Source organism: Bactrocera neohumeralis, chromosome 6, assembly GCF_024586455.1.
Source record: "Bactrocera neohumeralis isolate Rockhampton chromosome 6, APGP_CSIRO_Bneo_wtdbg2-racon-allhic-juicebox.fasta_v2, whole genome shotgun sequence".
Lineage (NCBI taxonomy): Eukaryota > Metazoa > Arthropoda > Insecta > Diptera > Tephritidae > Bactrocera > Bactrocera neohumeralis.
The window spans coordinates 33,836,028-33,855,003 of NC_065923.1; the positions used below are offsets into that span (position 1 = coordinate 33,836,028).

General features: G+C 37.4%; 1 protein-coding gene across 2 annotated transcripts in view; it reads left to right on the forward strand.

Annotated features, from left to right (window-relative positions):
- Positions 1 to 247: 247 nt before the first annotated feature.
- The window catches only part of LOC126761240 (ankyrin repeat domain-containing protein SOWAHB-like), a 100,070-nt gene continuing 81,341 nt past the window's right edge, over positions 248 to 18,976 (forward strand). The window contains exons 1-2 of one of the 2 annotated variants that reach the window (XM_050477237.1): positions 248 to 533; positions 711 to 1,378. In XM_050477237.1, the coding sequence (XP_050333194.1) occupies positions 404 to 533; positions 711 to 1,378 (798 nt within the window). In that variant the 5' untranslated portion in view covers positions 248 to 403. The remainder of the gene's footprint in view (positions 534 to 710; positions 1,379 to 18,976) is intronic. The other variant, XM_050477235.1, reaches the window with a different exon arrangement.

The following is an 18,976-nucleotide window of genomic DNA, read 5'->3' on the forward strand; positions in this document are numbered from 1 at the left end:
TATAATTTTTTCACTTTCATACCTAAATTCAATTTATTTAAAATTTCTTAATTTAACTTGCAAAACACAATCCACTCGCTGGTGTGCGCATATCTCGCTTGCTTGCCAGCAACCAAATGTCATTTTCGTTCGTTGAAGGCGAAAATTGAAACTTTCCGCTGTGTTGCTTGTTTGTTTTTCGCTTATTCTTTCATTCCACGCTGATTTGCGCTCTCTGTTTTGAGTATGTTTGACGTTTGCGCTGTCAGTTGTTCAGTTTTGTTTTTCTTTGCTTTGTTTTGCGTGATTGTTTGATTGCGTGAAAAATATTTAGAAATAATTGTATTTTGTGTATATTTACTCTACAAAATTGTGTAAAATTGTGTGCTGGTTAAGTGTGTGTATAAATAAAAAGTAATAAATAATGGCTACAGCACCAACTGAGTTATCGATTGCCGAAATAAGAAACTACATGCTCAGTAATGATTCCAAGGTGACAAATCATGCGTTGGTTAAGCATTTTAAGCACTTTCTCACCAAACCCGAAACCCAAAGTGAGTCATTAACGAATGTGCACAATATCCAGCTTCCGCTGGCGTTTGCAAACAACACCAAAAATCATTTTTAACCCATACCAGCATCAATCTCACTTGTTGCTTGCATTCTGAGCGTTTGTACATCAGAAAGACGCTAATTTCACATATTTTGTCTCTTCCCTTCTTCCGTTGCAGATGAAGCGCGCAAATTGTTTAAAGTTTACGTCAATATTTTGTCAACAATAAGAAATGAAAATAATCAAAAGTATTTAATATTACGTAAAAAGTATATTCACGAACTGCCAAGTAATGATGTTGTTCAGCGTGCAGTCGCTGCAGCAGGAGCCGAAACAGTGCCCAGTAGTCCAGGAGGTATGTCAGTTATATCGGAAAGTGCTATTTTATCGCCTATGCGACAACCTCCTCCATACGTGCCACCACCTGAAGTGGCGACAACCGATAATTGTGGTTGTTTAGATCAAATCGTTGAAGTGGCTACCATTGAAACAAGTAAGACAGCGCAAACAGCCTTGGCAGAGTCTGAAAAGGAACCACTCGCAAAGAAAAATCCTGATGAAAATCATGAATTGGAAGTTGAAAAGCGTTTGAAAGCTATTTCCAAAGAAAGCCACAAAGAAAACAAGGAAAATATACCACGATTTTCGTTTTCATCTGAAGGCTCGGCAACTTCACTTAGCAGCAAGTCCAGTAAGGACACCATTGATTCTGATATTGATCCACCCGGCAGCAATGTAAGCGTTAAAGAGGCTACTCGTAAATTTAATCGTTTAGTGTCAGAAGAAGAAGCTAAAGCAGCAGTGGCATCACCGTCTGCAAAAAAGAAAGCTGAAGAAAAAGAGGAGGTAAGTTCTGCTAGCCAGCTAATAACTTAAATATTTTACAAAAAAAAAAAATATTTTATTATTTATAATTTTCGAATGATCATTCATATGAAACGTATTTGAAAAGTGTGATATTTTCCAAATTTTGCGAAGCAAAAGATATAAAAGAAGAAGTGACCATCATATTGTACATTTCCAAGATCAAATGCAACCAGCAGACTCAATAAAAAATAACCTTGAAGAAAACGAACTTTGTGATAGCTCCGATGAAGACATCGATCTGAGCGATTATAAGAGTAATTGAACAATATTTTGTGGCAAATTATTAAAAAAAAAATAAGTACAGCAAATTTGAATTTATTAGTAACTTTTCTATATTTGTTAAAAATTTGGTGTGCAGTTTATATTTAAATTTAGTTTTGCTTTATTTTAAAGTGCAAAATCATGTCATTCGAAAGTAATTTGTTTAAAATTATCTTAACTGTACTCTTTGCCAGTTGCCAAAATAAATAATACACATCCACATATGTATGTATAACCACAACCACTTGTATAATTTGTATTACCAGTGCCTGAAGGTGATACCCACATCTGCGTTGCGTTTGTGAATATTTTACAAGTTAATGCCACCAGCATGTTGTTCCTAAAAGAAAAGGAACTCCAATTCAACAGACGTGCAATAATTATAAAAAGCTAAATGCAGCATTTTCTCTTTTAAAGTTGTGGTTTGTTTAATTGTGTGGACAAATGTCCAATGGCACCTTCCGGCTAAAACGGCCGTAGTTGGTGCTCATACATGCAGTGTAAGCTAGCACAGACAGTTTATGCACGTTGCACAGTGGTCAAAAATTTTAACATTCTTGATATACATAAGTATGTAATTTGTTTAAAAATATGACTTATTTTAAGATCTCTATATGAAATCAAATTTAGTAAATAACCTTAACCAATGGACCTAAGCATCTAAACCAGTTGACAATAGTAATTTGTATTTTCGTTAACACAAACAAATATTTTTTCAATTATCAACAAAAGCATGAATTTCAAATTGGATAACAAGTTTCAAAGTAAACTATTCAAAATCCAAAAATATAAACAATAATTTAATTTAATTGTGTTGAATTCACGTTTCAATGGCATACAAATAAAAAATATACAACACAGGGTGGCACGCAATATTGATTATATATGAATTTTCAAAGTCTTAGTCACTATAAAAAACTAAAATAAATTATACCATATTTCAAATTAAAATACAAAAATTATTTTTCATTAATTTTCACTATTTAAAATAATAAAACTAAATTATAGCGAATAAAAAATTTAGTTGCATTACATTTAAAATATAAATATCTTAAGTGCAACACTCTTTGTTTAATAAAACGGCCCACTGTACCTGTATGCGCTAATAAATACTAGAATGCACTCCGTTAGCTGCATGACCAATATAAAATGTGTGGGAGATCACTCAACCCGACCATTCAACATCACACTATAACTGCTTGTTGCCTAAATACCTACATATACTGGGTTTTTACAAAACAAAAAACAATTAATTTCTGCATTTTGTTCGGTACACTAACTACAAGAATTTTTATTTCTCTTAGTAAGCTAGAGTTTTCTGCTGGTCATGGGGAATGTAAACCAGCCGACTGCAAAATGCCTGTGGGAAGTGTTGCAATCAAAACAAAAACAAGCAAGAAAGTGTAGCAAAACAAACACGTTACAAAGCAACCAACATGAGCATCATGTAACGGCTGTGGTACCACCACCGAACGGTGGAAATGGTAACGCGATTTTATAGCCCAGAAATCGGCATCTTGCGCGGCTTGGTAAAAAGTTAACCTAAATTTGTATATTCTACAATTTTTATACCCCGAATAAGGTATATAATTTTGCAAAGAAGCTTCTAATGACCGGGGGAAATGATGGAGATCTTATAGTATATATGTATATACATAGGTATATATTTACAAAAATGATCAGAGTGACATGCTGCGTAAATTTAACCATGTCGGTCGGTCTGTATGTACCAGTATATAAGGGAACTAGTACCTCAGTTTTTGAATTAGCTGTCTGGGATTTCGCAAAAGTCGTTTTCCCTACAAAAAGCTGCCCATTTGTCGGATCTACTGATATTAGACCGCTATAGGATAAAGCTGACATACACACTACTGAACAAAATCAAATTATTTTATAGAAAACGTTTTTATTATCAAGATATCTCCAATTTTACTTAGGTTATTGTCTAAGGTGAGACTGTTTAGATCGGAGCAGAATTCTGCTGAATTGACAATCATTAACCGGTTAAAAACCGGGTCCGTTCTGGTTACGTAGACCCGACTGTCGTGGGAACGATACCTATGAAGGGTATTACAGCTCGGTGCATGTTTTTCTTATTTCTGAACTTTTTTTCGCAGTGTTGCATGCAAGATACATTCATATATCAAAAGCGTTAAGCGCCTGCCATTATCATTGAAGATTTGCCATGCCATTGTCATAGCATGTTGATTAATTAGAGCAATGTTTGAAATTTATTTGTGAAATGTTGTCAATAATAGGCCGGAAGGTCTAATTTGCTTACAATTATTATGGGCCAGTGTGTTAAGGTAAAGAACAAGTGAAATGTCATAAATTGTTTAAGTTAAAAAACTTGAATTCAGAGAAAGAACTGGTTAATATTCAGGTAGTTGGAGGCATTATGAAAAAAATCTCAAAAAATATTTATAGCCCCAACAATATTTACCGTTTGTCGAGATTTAAAGCATTGCAGCTTACATGTTATTTATAACACACCACAGTGTGAAGATTTACCGTTAAATTGGCATTCATTTAAGAAACCTACATAGCTACTCTTTAGCATATCAGCACAATTATCGTTTTATCATGTAAAGCAAGACAGATTAGCATGCCGCAGCAGGCCCACCCAAGCGGCTAGACTAATTACAACGTCGCTTCGATTTTTCACTTGCCGCAACACGCGCTTTTACATAAGTAGATGCGTTTTCGCCAATTTTTTTATCGCTGCATAACAGTTGTTTAACATATTTTAGTCTGCAAACGAGCATATTCACATACAATCACACATGAATTTCAAGCGCAATCTCTTATTTGGTTGCTGTTTATTTTTAAGCTCCACTGCTAAATCTTCCACAGCTTAAACGTTTGCTGCGCTGCGGCGGCTGCATCTACTTGTTCTCTGGAGCGTGTAAACTGTCAGTTTAATGTCAAGTTGCCCGCATAGAACCACCAGGCCGGCAATGCATTGCCAACACCGGCATTGTGGCAGCATGTTTGGGGCAATCGGTTGGCTGTTGGTATTCAGCGCCTTGTCAGCAACATAGCAGTGAATTTGAATTGAATAAATCCATTAATTTTATTAGCAGACGATAAAAATGTTCTGTTCTTTAATTTACAACAAGTACATACAACATTTTCGTCGCGTCTTCGTGCATATGTACTACGTAGCTTTCCCTTGCAGGTGAAGACCACGCGACTCGTAGAATTTGTTTATATCCAATTGTGTTAGTAAATGTGCTCAAGACAGTGTATGTATATATGTATGTATATACAAGTATGAATGTTTGCGCTTTTCTCTATTACACCCAAGGTATGCAATAATGCATGTTTAGACACAGGCTGCTAGAACCAACCAATGAGTCACTTTAAATATTCCAAACATTTCGACCAGATTGGAATTTTCTATAATTATACTAATTTTTACACTCAAGCATATTTTTTACAGTATAATTTTTTTTTTAAATACGATTGTAGTAAGGACGGGCTAGGTAGGGATAGTGCGGGTATAACCAAACATTTCATACTCTTGCAACTTGCAAGTATTAAAACCAGGGAAGTAACTTCAAGTACATAAGGCTTGTTAGCTATGTGTATGGGGTATAGCGCGAGTTTCTACACGATTTTGTTCATTCTAAACACAAATATACATCTTTAAAAGAAAAACACTCGGTCAGTTGTTGTTGTTGTACCTGCAAAATTCTGTCCATTCTGCTCCAAATTCTGAACATCCAGTTTCGTTCCGGTTACTTAGACCCGAATATCGTAGGAACGGACTGTCTCTCTCAATTTCATTAAAATAACCCACATATCAAAATCTCCAAAATCTCTATATTAGTAATATAACGGCTAAGGGAAGTATTGACCCGATTCTAACCATTTTTGATATACCGAGATGCTATTTAACAGCAAAGGATTCTCTCTAAATTTCAATTATATATATCACACATTGACCGATATTTTCGGTAAAAAGTCGACTGTGGTCTGTGGGGTTCTCATCTTCGGGACCCATTGGTTTGAACAGTTTTGGTTCCATTTGGACATTTTTTGATCATAAGTTGGCATACTTCAAAACATTATTCGTGCAAAGTTTTATTCCGTTATATTGATTTCTTCTTGATTTGTACACAGGAAAGTGAAAGAATCAAGTGGAATTTAAAATTGTAGTAGACCGATTTCACTCATCCTCACCCTATTATGTAGGAATGTCATTAGAATGTCACATACCGAATTTGGTTAAAATCGGTCAGGCGGATCTCGAGATATGTGATTTCACCTAAAAGTGGGCGGAGCCACGCTTATTGTCCAATTTTCACCTCGGCTCCCATAAAATCCTCTCATACCATCTCGGGTATAAAAAGGCTCTGGCGTATACATATAGTTATAGATTTATCATGGTTTTAGTAGTTTTTAAAAATACCGTTATATTGGTAGTGGGCGGGGTTATCATCCGATTCCATCCATTTTTATACCCTGAGTCGATCCTTCAGGGAGAGAGATCCCCTGCTATCTCTCTAATTTGTTAACAATACCATTTTCAAGCGCCATAGACCCAGCCTTCAAGTATATATCGAAGCAAAAGTAAACAAAAATAGTACTTCTCTTAGCTGACAAATGTTTTTCAGAAAATGGGTAATATTGGTCAAAATTCCCTTATAGCCCTAATGCCCAAAATAATCGATCGACTACATTACATATGTATGTATTTATAATAAAGTTATTAGGTCAAAATTATCTATTTTGAATATATTTCAGTCAGTCTTCTTTTATTTCGTCTGTGGCGTCTTTAAATTTCACTCTAATCACTTGTTCGCTGCTGTATTATAATAGTACAAATGAAATGACTAATAAACAACAATTACAACAAACACAAAATGTTTTATTTTTGCACCATAACAGCAATAAAGAACATTGTCACTAGCAAACACACACATACACATGCATAACGTCTCTTCCCTTACCCCACACTTTTGGCCAACGCTCCACCTTGGCCCACCGTTACATCGTCACATGCTAATGCTCTTCCACAATCGTTAATTTGTGTTTTTCGGTTGTTTAACATGTTGTACGTGTTGTATGTTGCTGTTGCATGTTATTGTTGCTACTTACGCTTACTTAGTCGGTTGGGACGTGTTGCCAACGCTGTTTTATTGCTCTTCATGTGCAGTGCAAAAGTGATTGTTGAAGTGTGTTTGCGCTGCTACAAGTGCTTCAAATGTACCGTTAGTTGCCGGTTTCACTAATATGGTATTTATTCACCGATCATGTGGTCCCTCACTACTTCAAATCGCAAGTTTTTATTTAGAAAACGAAGTTTTTTATGGCATTGCCTTTTCTTAATTTTGCTATGGAATGTGAAATTGTTCGGCCGGAACCGAAGTTTATAGACTGCGTTCTCACTACTGTCGTTTGGGCGCTACCGAAACGCATGTGGACTTATATTCGCTGACAACAAGTCTCAAATGTTGAGCTATTTTCCCAAATTTATAACATTTGTATTTATGATATGTACTCAGACCGTTAGCAGGGTATTCTTTTATTTATGTATGTAGCTTCTTAGTGATGAATAGCTCGATTTAGACACCATCAATACAATTTTCTTTTAATAATTTAATACTAGCGCCACCTATCGGAATAAGTATTTTGTCGAAACCTCTTCATCAGTGTCAGAGAGTCCACTGCAGTGTCTTTCAAGCAACTGTGCGTTCACTACGCTGGCAGAGCGTAAATATTAACCTTGACCTCGCTGACTATGATCAGAACTAGTCAAAGAGTTTTTAGTTAGGATAACCTCATTACCTATCAAACTACTTAAAATTTATTTGGGAAGATTACCAGAATCGCTGGAAACTATAAAGCCGATGAACTTAAAAACAAGAACCTCTCATCAGAATTTCATAAGACTGGGAACAAGTCGGAGCTCCCTTGTATTCTGGCTCAGATTAGAATTCTTTCTTTGAGTGGAACGCAAGAGATCAATTAAATTACTTGCTTCAGGTTTATCTTGCAGCTAATGTAAGAGTTCTAACCATGCGCCGTGTAAAATATATAAGCTAACCTCGTAGTTTATATTTACAAATCCTGGCAGGCGGCAATTATCAAAGTTGTTTGGCCTAAAGCAAGTTTGAAACATCTAAATACTCTCTCCTCTATTGCCTCGCTTTCAGACGGCAGCGTTCAAAGTAAATAATGGTGAACTTACGTTGGAATTCAGAACCGATGTTGTCAGTAAGACGATACCGACCAAAAATTTAATGTTATGCCATTTAACAATCTTCATTAACTTTATTAACCAATTAAATCTGTGCAATGTGGTTATATTTACTCATGATTTTCAAAATGTTGATTTGTTGCTTATAAAAGGTGATCCAATTCGAGGTTCCAAGGGAATGTTTCGGAATTATCATCCGAAAGAACATTCTTTGTCATTTATTTTCTACTTGCCGAAGTACTTTCACCGAAGTGTTCTCTCAATAAATCCATTGATTGATGCGATGTGTGGGAAGTGGCGCAGCCTTGTTGAAACGAACTGTCGCCGAGATCACGAGCTTCAAATAGCCAATTATCATGGCACGATAACGGTCGCCAATAGTGTTTACGTTCTCACGGGCATCATTTTTGAAGAAATATGGACCGATGATTCCATTGGCCCACAAATCACACCAAACGTTGCTTTTTCTTTTTTTTTCACTTTCAATTTAAGATTTCGATAAGATAAGATGAAATGAAAAAAGTACCTCTACTTAGATCACCCGCTACATACATTTTTGTAGTAGCATTACCATTTGTCCTTTGCTTTAAAACAGACCTCAGTTTCGGCGATCAGCTCTTCATTCGACAAAAATTTCCTCCCAGCGAGTATTCTTTTGAGATCTGAGAACAGGAAATAGTCGCCGGGAGCTAAACCCGGAGAATACGTTATTTGCGGACGCAATTTGAAACCCAATACAAGTGTTTTTACTGACTTGCTTTGTGGAAACAGCACTTTCTTTTTTTCTAATGCGCCCATTTTCGTCCTTCTAACGGTCCAATAATCCCATGTAATTGCACCTTTATCAAGGTAGTAAATAAAATTTATTCAATGCGCCATAACCTTTCCAGCCGACTCTTGCATTTTTGCATGCTCTGGAGCCAGTGCAACGTGTGCAATCCATTCGGATGACTGTCGATTGAACTTCGGATTGAAATTATGGAACCATGTTCCATCCAATGTCACACATCGACGCAAAAACTCAGGTTTCTTACGCTTGAACATCTCCAAACATTGCTCCGAATCATCAACTCGTCGTTGTTTTTGGTCAAAAGTGAGCTCGCGCGGCATCCCACTTTGCACAGAGCTTTCTCATACCCAAATATTCGCGAATGACAATGGTATGATTCAGTTTATATCACCAGAGTGCTTGCTATCTCGAACAACTTCACTTAATGTTCATTCAAAATTATTTTGTGGACTTTTTCCTTTTTCGTCTGTAATAATCTCTTTTGGGCGTTGACTCATAAAATCCATCAGTGATCAGTTACTCGTGTCATGGCAAATAATTATATACTTATATAATATATATGTCTATCTCAGTGTTTCTGGTTGTTTTGAGTAAACAAAATACTTTTTTGGTACAAAACAAGCTGCATAATTGAAAATGTGTTACTAAATTTGTTTGATGACATGTGAAACGCGCGTTCTTGCCACTTCTAATCTGCACTAGTTGTTATTGTTGTAAAACTAATAGCTACTTTTGGCCATCAGTGTCATTGTTTGTAGCTTGTAAACGCATTTGCATGTTAGATGACAACTTTTTAACGCTGCCTAATAGACACATTTACATAGATAGCGCTTGTAGCATGTCTGTATGTATGATGAATGCGTGCAACATGTCGAAAAAATTTGTCAAGCGTTACGAGAAAATCGTTTCATTGTGATTAACGCGCGCTCACAGATCACTTTACATGTGTGTACATATACATACATATGTAAATGCACGCATATATAGATATATTGATAGGTGTACATGCATATGCATATCGCTTTGAATGGTGTTGCATGGCTGCAAAGTGCTGTGTGAATTGTCAAACCATTGTCAAAGCACTCAGAGCTGTCAATCAAAGCAACAAAAATCAGAAAAATAAAATATATTTCCACATGCATGTATGTGTGTGAGTGTGTGTCCGCACGCCAACTGCTGGCACTCGAGCTAGGCAGCTAGGCTGACGATTTATTCATGTTACCTACGCGACAAGTAATTTGGAGTTAGCCGCTTCTCGCCTTTTTGAAGGAAGTCAACAACTGATTGTGATTTTGGAATTGGATTGGCAGCAGCAACAGCCGCCACTCTCTCTATGCCACCGCCGCTGCATGCAGGCACGTAACTTTTATGATTTATGTTGCAGCTTGGCTGGAAAATATGTGACATTATATGCAACAGCAACAACATGAAGCGATTTATACATCACAGAATCGTCAAGTTGTCAACTGCATGTCAAACGGCGAATGATCTGCGTACCAACAACAACAATACAAACCCACATACGCACAAACATGAAGCGAGGGCCGTCAAGAGGAGCAGCAGCTACTTAAGTGTGCCGCCAAACATACATAAACATGCACTTTAATAACTCAAAATCCAAACTGCAGAGTTTTGTAGTCTAATTCTTGCTCCTTTTATTGCTCATTTTTGTTGCTTGGACTTGTGCTATTGTCATTGATGCCTCTATTTGCGTATCACTTTGACAGTTCCGAACATTTATGCATTTTTCCAGTTGAATGAATGAATGTGCGTGTGTAGTTATGTTGTTGTATATATGTACATATGTATGCAAGTACAGTACGAATGAAAAAATGGAATTGCGACAATATACTACTGGAATTGAAAAATATTTGGACTTTGCTTGGATCGGGTCACAAACTAAATATCTGTATCCTCGTTGTTGTTGTTATTGTAGCGGCAGAATTTTGGCGATTTTGCCTGGCCGGATAAAAATCCGAGTCCGTTTCGGTTACGTAGAACCGACTGTCGTGGGAACGTATCTATATCCCAGTGTACAGCTAACATCTACTTAGACAGCCAAGCTGTAATCAAGGCAGTAACCTCGTTTCGCGTATCGGCCAGAAGTGTCTTGGGAAGCAGGGCAGCAGTGGAGAGTGCCGTCAGGAATAAGCAACTTCACTTCTACTGACTGCCAGGCCACAAAGGTATCGATGGCAATGAGGTAGTGAACGAGTGTGCCAAGAGTGGTGTACGGCTGTCATCCGATCAATTAACCAACATTGATAAACACATGAAATTTTTAACGACGATCTGGACAAGAGCATGGCAAGGAAGATTAAAATTCGATGGAATGTTCTATCGGGATGCAAAAGTGCAAAACTCATGTGCAAAGCGGTAGGTCCAAACTGCACAAAATTCCTGTTCACTCTGTACGAGCATGATTAGATTACTCACGCAGTCACAGTCTGGTGGACACGCCTGCATATTAGGGATGACAGTTGGATATGACTGCAGGAAATGTCAAGACCAAGACACCAATGAAACAATGGAGCATCTCATGTGCACTTGTTCCACAAACATTTTGCGACCCCAGAGTATGAGACACTGGAAGAGGTATCGTTAGTAAGGGGGCAGAATCTCTTTATCGATATCTCGCGTCAAGCGCTGGCATCCTGAATATTGGTTACTTCTCGTGATCTACGTAACGGCACTTAATCTGGCATCGCTAAGGACCAAAACGATTCTATGCGTGGCTCGCGGGCCTACCAGACTAACCTAATCTTTAAGAAAACATTGTTTTTTTGAAGGGATAAAACATAATTCATGCAAAGCAATGGCTTTATGGGTGTTAGGCCCAATCTGTCCTAGCATTTTTAACGATCAAGTACTAGTTTGCTGAATGTTATCATAACCAATGATACATCTTCTTTAGAAAATTGCCCAAATGTATGACTATGAGTCATATTGTTACAGAAGAGACACTTCCTTAACCCTTAAGCATGCTAAAACCCATTTTGATTGAAATATATTGCAACAATCACGTAGTACGATATAGTAAAAATCTGGAATACTGGATACTTAGCTGAAAATATGAAATACTATATTTTCCATAACAAGAACAAAAGATTTGATTGCAAATATTAGAGAAAAAGGTTCGATAATTTTCTATAACGAGCAACGAAGTTCAAGAGTTTTCAATAGAAATTGCTAGATTTAGAAAAAATTTCTATAGAGACAGTTTGGCTGTTCGTTGTTTGACCAAAACTTTAATGTTGCCATAATATTTCAAACAAAACGTAACTATAGTTGGAAGTCGATATCGATAAATTTTCGTCACTATGACTGCCTGAAAATGCTTGATGGTTATTGATTTCACCTGGCAGCGAAGTCGGCTCTCAGACTGAGGGAATCCTCTTCATTAGGCGCTTGTAATAGGGAGCATCATGATAAAATTAGTTACAATTTTCACTAAAATTTTCGGAAACCTTTAGAAAACAACTTAAATTCCGTTCTCAATATTGCCTTCCCCTCCTGGGAGGAGTAGGATAAGGATGAGGGGACAAAGACACAGAGAGTAGTTACTATACGGACGGGTTTAAACTGGATAAGTGAGTGGGAGATGGTGTCCTATCAGTAGAATTAGATACCAAGAATAGCCTTCCGACTACCCGATCACTGCAATGACTTCCAAGCCGAGATCACAGCACTTAAATATGGCTTTCTCGTTATGACAAAGAGGGTGCACATGACGTCTATTAAAATTCAAGAAGAATGACATATGAACTCTAGTGGGAGTGCTAACAAGTCACTGTCTCATTGGCAGACATGCCAACAGACTGTGGATACCATTAAACGGTTACTGTAGAAGTTGCCAAGAGGTAGAAGAAGAAGAGACTTAAAAACATCTTCTATGCGAATGTAAAGCTTTGCATAGGAAGAGTATCGCAACTATCGGTCACGCGTTTCTTGGCGATGTCCCGGACGTATAAAAAACTTTTGAATTGATGGACTCCATCAAAAGCAAAGAATGATTCAGAGAGAACATAGTAGAATCAGGAATGTTTAGCCTCGGTGGTTTCACAATAGGGTCTCTTACAGGCTTAGGTGACTTACGCCCGAACAAAGTTTACAAATCGTACGCTGCGAGAGAGCGCTGCACCAAAACGGTCGCCAGGATGCAGTGAAACGCAGGCGAGGAAGCTAAAGATATGTCCAAACACTGCACTCCGTACTATTACGGGATGCCTCGAAATAAACACCTTCACCGACACAGACTGGCGTACTTGGAGCGGTTGAAGAGCTCGTGTTGCCGCGAGAATCGAAAGTGACAGTTGGGAAGCTTCGTTCTGGATACTGTAGTAGGTTAAACTCTAACTTATCCAGAATCGACCCCAAAATATCGAACATATGTCCAGCATGCAACAAGTCCCTACATGATTCTAACCACTTCTTTGCAGTATCAGCCAACTATACACATCTGACACTCTTCTCCCTATGTTCTAACCGCGTCAAAACAACACACTTCCTGGCCCTGAACTCGATGAAAACTTATTTGAACCTTACCACCTTAACGGAGACTAGATAACCGTTAAAACAACAACAACAGTTACCAGTCGAAATGCTCGAGCGAGTCATCGAAAGTTGTACCCAACGGATGGACCAACTGAGATGTAGCTGCGGCCAACATTTGAAAGAGATAATCTTCAGAAAATAAATAATAAACATTCCCAATAAAATGGAAGTTTCTGCGCTTTTTTCTTTACAAAAGTTACCCCGAAATGGATCACCCTTTAACGGTCTTACAAACTGTTCGATCAATTCCAAGTTCTTCTATGTAAAACTAATGTGAATATGACGCATTTGTGCTATTATTCCGATCAACACTGTATTTATGTTTGTAAATCACAAATGCATAGACTTCTCTAGCCCCGAAGATGGATTGCTTTCTCTGCTTGACTGCCAATGCGTACATCCTTCTGCCCGCATGCCCACATAGCGGCCTTTATGCATTCATACCATACACATATGCATACTCACGTATGTATGTGTGTGCGCTTGGCTTAGCTATTTGACTGATGCGTGGGTAATTTGGAAATTCTCACGTTTTTCATGTTCTTTCCGGTGCTTTTATTTGTTAGTGCAATTACCACATTTACGGCCAACACCAAAAACAACAAGAGCAAACGGACTTTGTTGCAATGTCGTCGAGGTAATGACAACAATTTACATACACGAGAGGCGCACACACATATATAATATATGTGTGTATGTATTAAAATGTAGTTGACAAACGCATTTCCTGTTGTTACAGTTTAGTTTTGTTGTTGCTGTCGCTACTGTTGCTGTTACTGCTGCTGCTGCTGCTGCCATTGCCACGAGTGTTTTGACGGCGCGTGCCAAACGCTTTCGATCCGCTTGTGACCTCATCACGCCGCGACCTCAAACAAAAAAGCAACTAAATACTCGTTTACTCGCAATTGTAATGAACACGAGGTTTAAAATGCCAAAAAGTTTATATGGAAATCCGTTTAAAACGTGTTTACAATTTAGTTGTAGTTGTTGTTATTTTTGGTAGTAGGAAAAATTTACATTTAACTACATACCAGTTAAGGATGTCCGTCCACTTGACATGTCACGCCGCCACTCTTTCACACATTTAATTTACCCATTCCATGTGCTCACATTTGCCCCTCACACCCCCCCTCCCTGGTACATGGCACGATTTGTGGCACAAAAATTCGCAGTCTGCAACAACATAACGCATACATATCACATACTTTATATACGTATGCAGTATGTATTTGTTGTTTTTATATTTTTTGTTTTTATTGTTGTTAAATTTGTTGTTAATGTCAATGTTGCTGGCTACTGGTAATCGCTCTTGCAACCATTGTTGTTCTATTGTCGTTAATACTAGTGCTACCTGTCTATACATATCTACATACATACATACACTCATTGCATTGCGCACAAAATAAAATTTACTTACCATTGTTGCTATTGTTGTTGTTGGCGCTCATAATGTGTCACAACGATTTTCGCGTTTGACAATTATCACAAACATATGTTTAAGCTGCTGCAACATCATTGTACTAGCACCATGTATATGGCATGTATGTGTGGCTGTAAGTGCAGCCGCGTTTGTCAACATGTTGCTATTGACATGTCGCGAACTACTGCTCGTACGTACAACAACAATTAACACTTTGCAATGTTCAATAGTTGGATCATGTATGACAAAATTGTTTGAACACTATTTTTTACTCACATCTGTACATACCTACATACATAAAGTGCATATTGCATATGTTGATACGTACAAAAATTGCTTGTAAACAAATTTGAGTTTGTTGCTTGATTCTTTAAGCGTAGTATTACAATATTTTTATATGTAAATACATATAAATGTGTTGGTGAAGAGTCAAATAGTTAGGTAGTAGATGTAAAGCCGTTAGGTTCCATAAAGGTTTTGTAAGTTTAGCTTGGCTTTGGTAATTCTTCTTCTTCTTTATTGCGTGGACACCGCTTACGCGGTAATAGTAGAGTTTACAACAGCACGCCAGTCGTTTCTTCTTTTCGCAATGTGGCACCAACTCTAGATCCCATTGTAACTAGGTTCTTCTTTGCCTGGTCTTTCCAACAGAGTGGAGGTCTTCCTCTTCCTCTGCTTTCCCCGGCGGGTCAGTCGAAAACTCTCAGAGCTTGAGTGTCTCTTAATTCGCTGAACCATGTCAATGCCGTCGTATACCTCGTACAGCTCATCGTTTCATCGACTGCTGGAAATCTTCTGCAGAACCTTTCTTTCGAAAACCCATAACGCTGACTCATCAGATGTTGTCCTCGGCAATGCTTCTACACCATATAGCAGAACAGGAATAATAAGTAACTTATAGAGTTTGGTTTTTGTTCGTAGAGAGAGGACTTTACTTCTCAATTGCCTACTGAGTCCGAAGTAGCAACTGTTGGCAAGAGTTATTCTGCTTTGGATTTCGAGACTGACGTTGTTGTTAGTGTTAATGCTGATACCAAGATAGACGAAATTATCTACGACTTCGATGTTATGACTGTCAACAGCAACGTGGGCTCCAACTCACTACCAGACCCATTAGCTTCGCTTCCTTATCCAGTCTGAAAAAACAGAACTAACGGCGCGGTTGTTGAGGCCAATAATATCAATATCATCGGCGTGCGCCAGCAGCTGTACACTCTTATAGACGATGGTACCTTCTCTATTCGGATCTGCTGTTCGAATTATTTTCTCCAGAAGTAGATTGGAGAAGTCGCACAATAGGATGTCGCCATGCCTGAAACCTTGTTTTGTATCGAACGGCTCGAAGTGGCCGTTCCCGCTCCTGCGGAGCTTTTGGTATTGCTCAACGTCAGTTTACACAGCCATATTAGTTTTGGAGGGATACCAAATTCAGACAAAAAGGCTTTGAAATCGAAGAAGAAGTAATGTGTGTTGATCCTCTTTTTACGGGTATTTTGCAAGATTTAGCGCATGGGGGTCAGTTGTTGGTTTTCCAGGCCCAAAGCCATAATATATTTTTAGAGTGTATGATTAGTAGGGTGTGCCATTTTGAGGCAACCTTTTTTTCAACTGAAAAACAGGCTCAAAACTTTCGAAATGTGTAAAAAAAAAGTCACTCAGAAGATGAGCTCTTAACTTTAATATTAAGAGGTGAATCTTTCAAACTTTCTGTTTTCCATATAAATTACATGGAAAAAAATCGTTTTTTTTGTGGTGGTTATTCTGCGGAGGTTATTATATGTGCAAACGATGGCTGCCAGTAGGGATGGTAAACTCGATTCCGATTCTGCTCGAAAATCGAGTTTTCTCGTAAAATGATCGATTTTTCAGAATCCAAAAAAAAATTGACTTTATGTTGTTTAAAAATATGTTCAAACCTGACTTTCTTAGTTTTTTTTTTAGTTTAAATAGAAGATTGTAATTCCAAAGATAATAAACTTTCGCCGTTAGTTTAGTTTTTTTTATTAATTAAGAAAAATCGTTAAAATTAAAAGTTAATGAAAAGAAATGTAAAATTTTACATTTTTTTTTTTGAAATTTATTTAGTTTAACTAGAAGAAAAGTTTTTAAAAAATATGAATTTCTTTGAAATATTTTTGTTTTCGACAGAAATTGCGACCTGCATCCTGTCCTCCGTCCGGCAAATGCTTCCCAAAGGCAGAACATGAAAGATTTCTTATCCAAAAAATTTATGAATTATGTTTAAAAATATAACTATAAACCCTAGAAGTTTCGCTTTAATCAATTATAATATTACTTTCCTTCCTAAAAAACTCCTCAAAAATCGATTTTTTAAGCCTCTAAAGCAGGCTCCCCCTTAAAGCTGCAACAAATAGACCAAATTCGTCATTACCACGAAATGGACGGGCGAAAGTTTTTTCGACTTTTTTTTTCTTCTAATTGACTAATGTTTTTAGAACCCTATAATGTACTTTATGCCAAGAACTGCTGAAGTGTGGCTTATAAAATATTTGTTTGAATATTCAGTTAAATTTTTTCATTGAAGTTGCCATCAGCAATGCCAAATGTGATTGAAAGTACAAGAGCGAATAAGCTTATTGTGAGCTAGAGAATAAACTGAATGAAGCCTGCATTGGATAATTTATGCTTGTAGAAGCAATATTTCACTTGTGCTTATTTACAAAAATTGCTTGCGTTTAAGAGAGCGAGAACTTTGGTTGCTGTTTCGCTTGGTAAGCAAAACTGCGCTTTGATTTTGCAACGCTGTGAGCTACACAAAAGTAGCGCCTTTACCTATTGCAACTGTTTCAATGCTTTTGCGCGGTAATTAGCCAACATCTGAAATATGGCCAGTTTAGTAATCAGACAGAAAGCGGTGCAACGGCTAACAAAACACCAGCGAAACGTGAAAACAAACAATTGTATTATTGGAAAAATAAAGAAACCTTAAGTAAAAACAGACAAATCGAACGCTGCGCAAATTGGCTAATAAACAGCAGCTCAAATTACATTCAACAATCGTTTTGAAGCAAAAAAATAAAAAAATAATAAAAAAAAATGCATCAAAACCAGCCACAAGAAGCTGCAGATAAAGTGGAAACTCCCGTGAGTGACGTTGGTTTTTCTCAAAATTTTTTTTCAACACATATTTTGTAGCGTTTTCATATTATTTTCAAAAACTTGCTGTGCAATCATAGACCGCTAGAAAACAGTAGTAATTCACCGTGAAATTTACAAGTATGACTACGCTAACGACATACAAACAAACGCGAGCGCGTCTAAATCCCGATTGGCGCCGACGCAAGCTCGATAACAAACTGATTACCACCACGTTGGCAGCATCATCGCTCATGTTGCAGGTACATATCGACATATAACGGGGTCACTACCAACGGTGCAGCGCCCGCTACCAACAACAACACTAGTTAAAGTGTAAAAGGGTATATACAACAAAAGGATGATTTGTTGTTGTTACATATTTGATTTGTTTCGGCTTAAATTTGCTGGCTCATTGAGAAATTCAAATTGTGAGCGTGTCTTCGTCCACTTCATTTGTGGTTGTTTGTGTAACTCGCGGGGTGCAACAACTTCAGCCACGCATTCTAATTACAGTGATTTTACTATTTAGATTTATTGTTGTAATTTTCATTTGATTGGTAATTCATTATTAGAAAAGTGAAAACACGGCGTTTCATATCAACAAAACTGGCGCCAACCGTCAGCAGCGCCGCTGATCAATTAAATTCGTTACGATCGTTTGTAATTAATACGATGAATTTGCAAATTTCGCCGATGAAAAAATAGAGACGAATGGACTTAATGAAAACATTGATTGATTAACATGCGCTGATTCTGCGTAAAGCGTGAGCGGTTAAAAATTTTGAAAAAATATCGAAAATGTTTGAATTGTTTTTTGAATTGCTTAAAATAAAATGTGTATAAATAAAATCTAATTATAGTAAAGTGAGTTACCTGACTCAGTTAAAGGTGCGGCTCTACTATGGTCGAATTTTAAACTCTAAAGAAGATTGCAATTTGAAACTGTAAGCCTCAGAGTTCGACTTTGCGTCTAAAAAAGTTTGTGACCAGCCCATTTGCCCTAAACAAAACAAATACTGGTTCTCTTAATACTCACTGAAATTGAGCTTCAGTTCCGGCGTTTGCTGTCTGATTTACTATCTGATCAAAATTGATCCGGACTGGGCTATTGCTACGAAGTATAATAGTTTCTGGAGGATAGCAACATGTTGCTACAGAGTATAACAGTTTCCAGCTACAATTGTATGTATCACCTATGTAATACTAATGCCCGGTTCTACAGTCCATACTTAAGTTGTGCGCAAATAT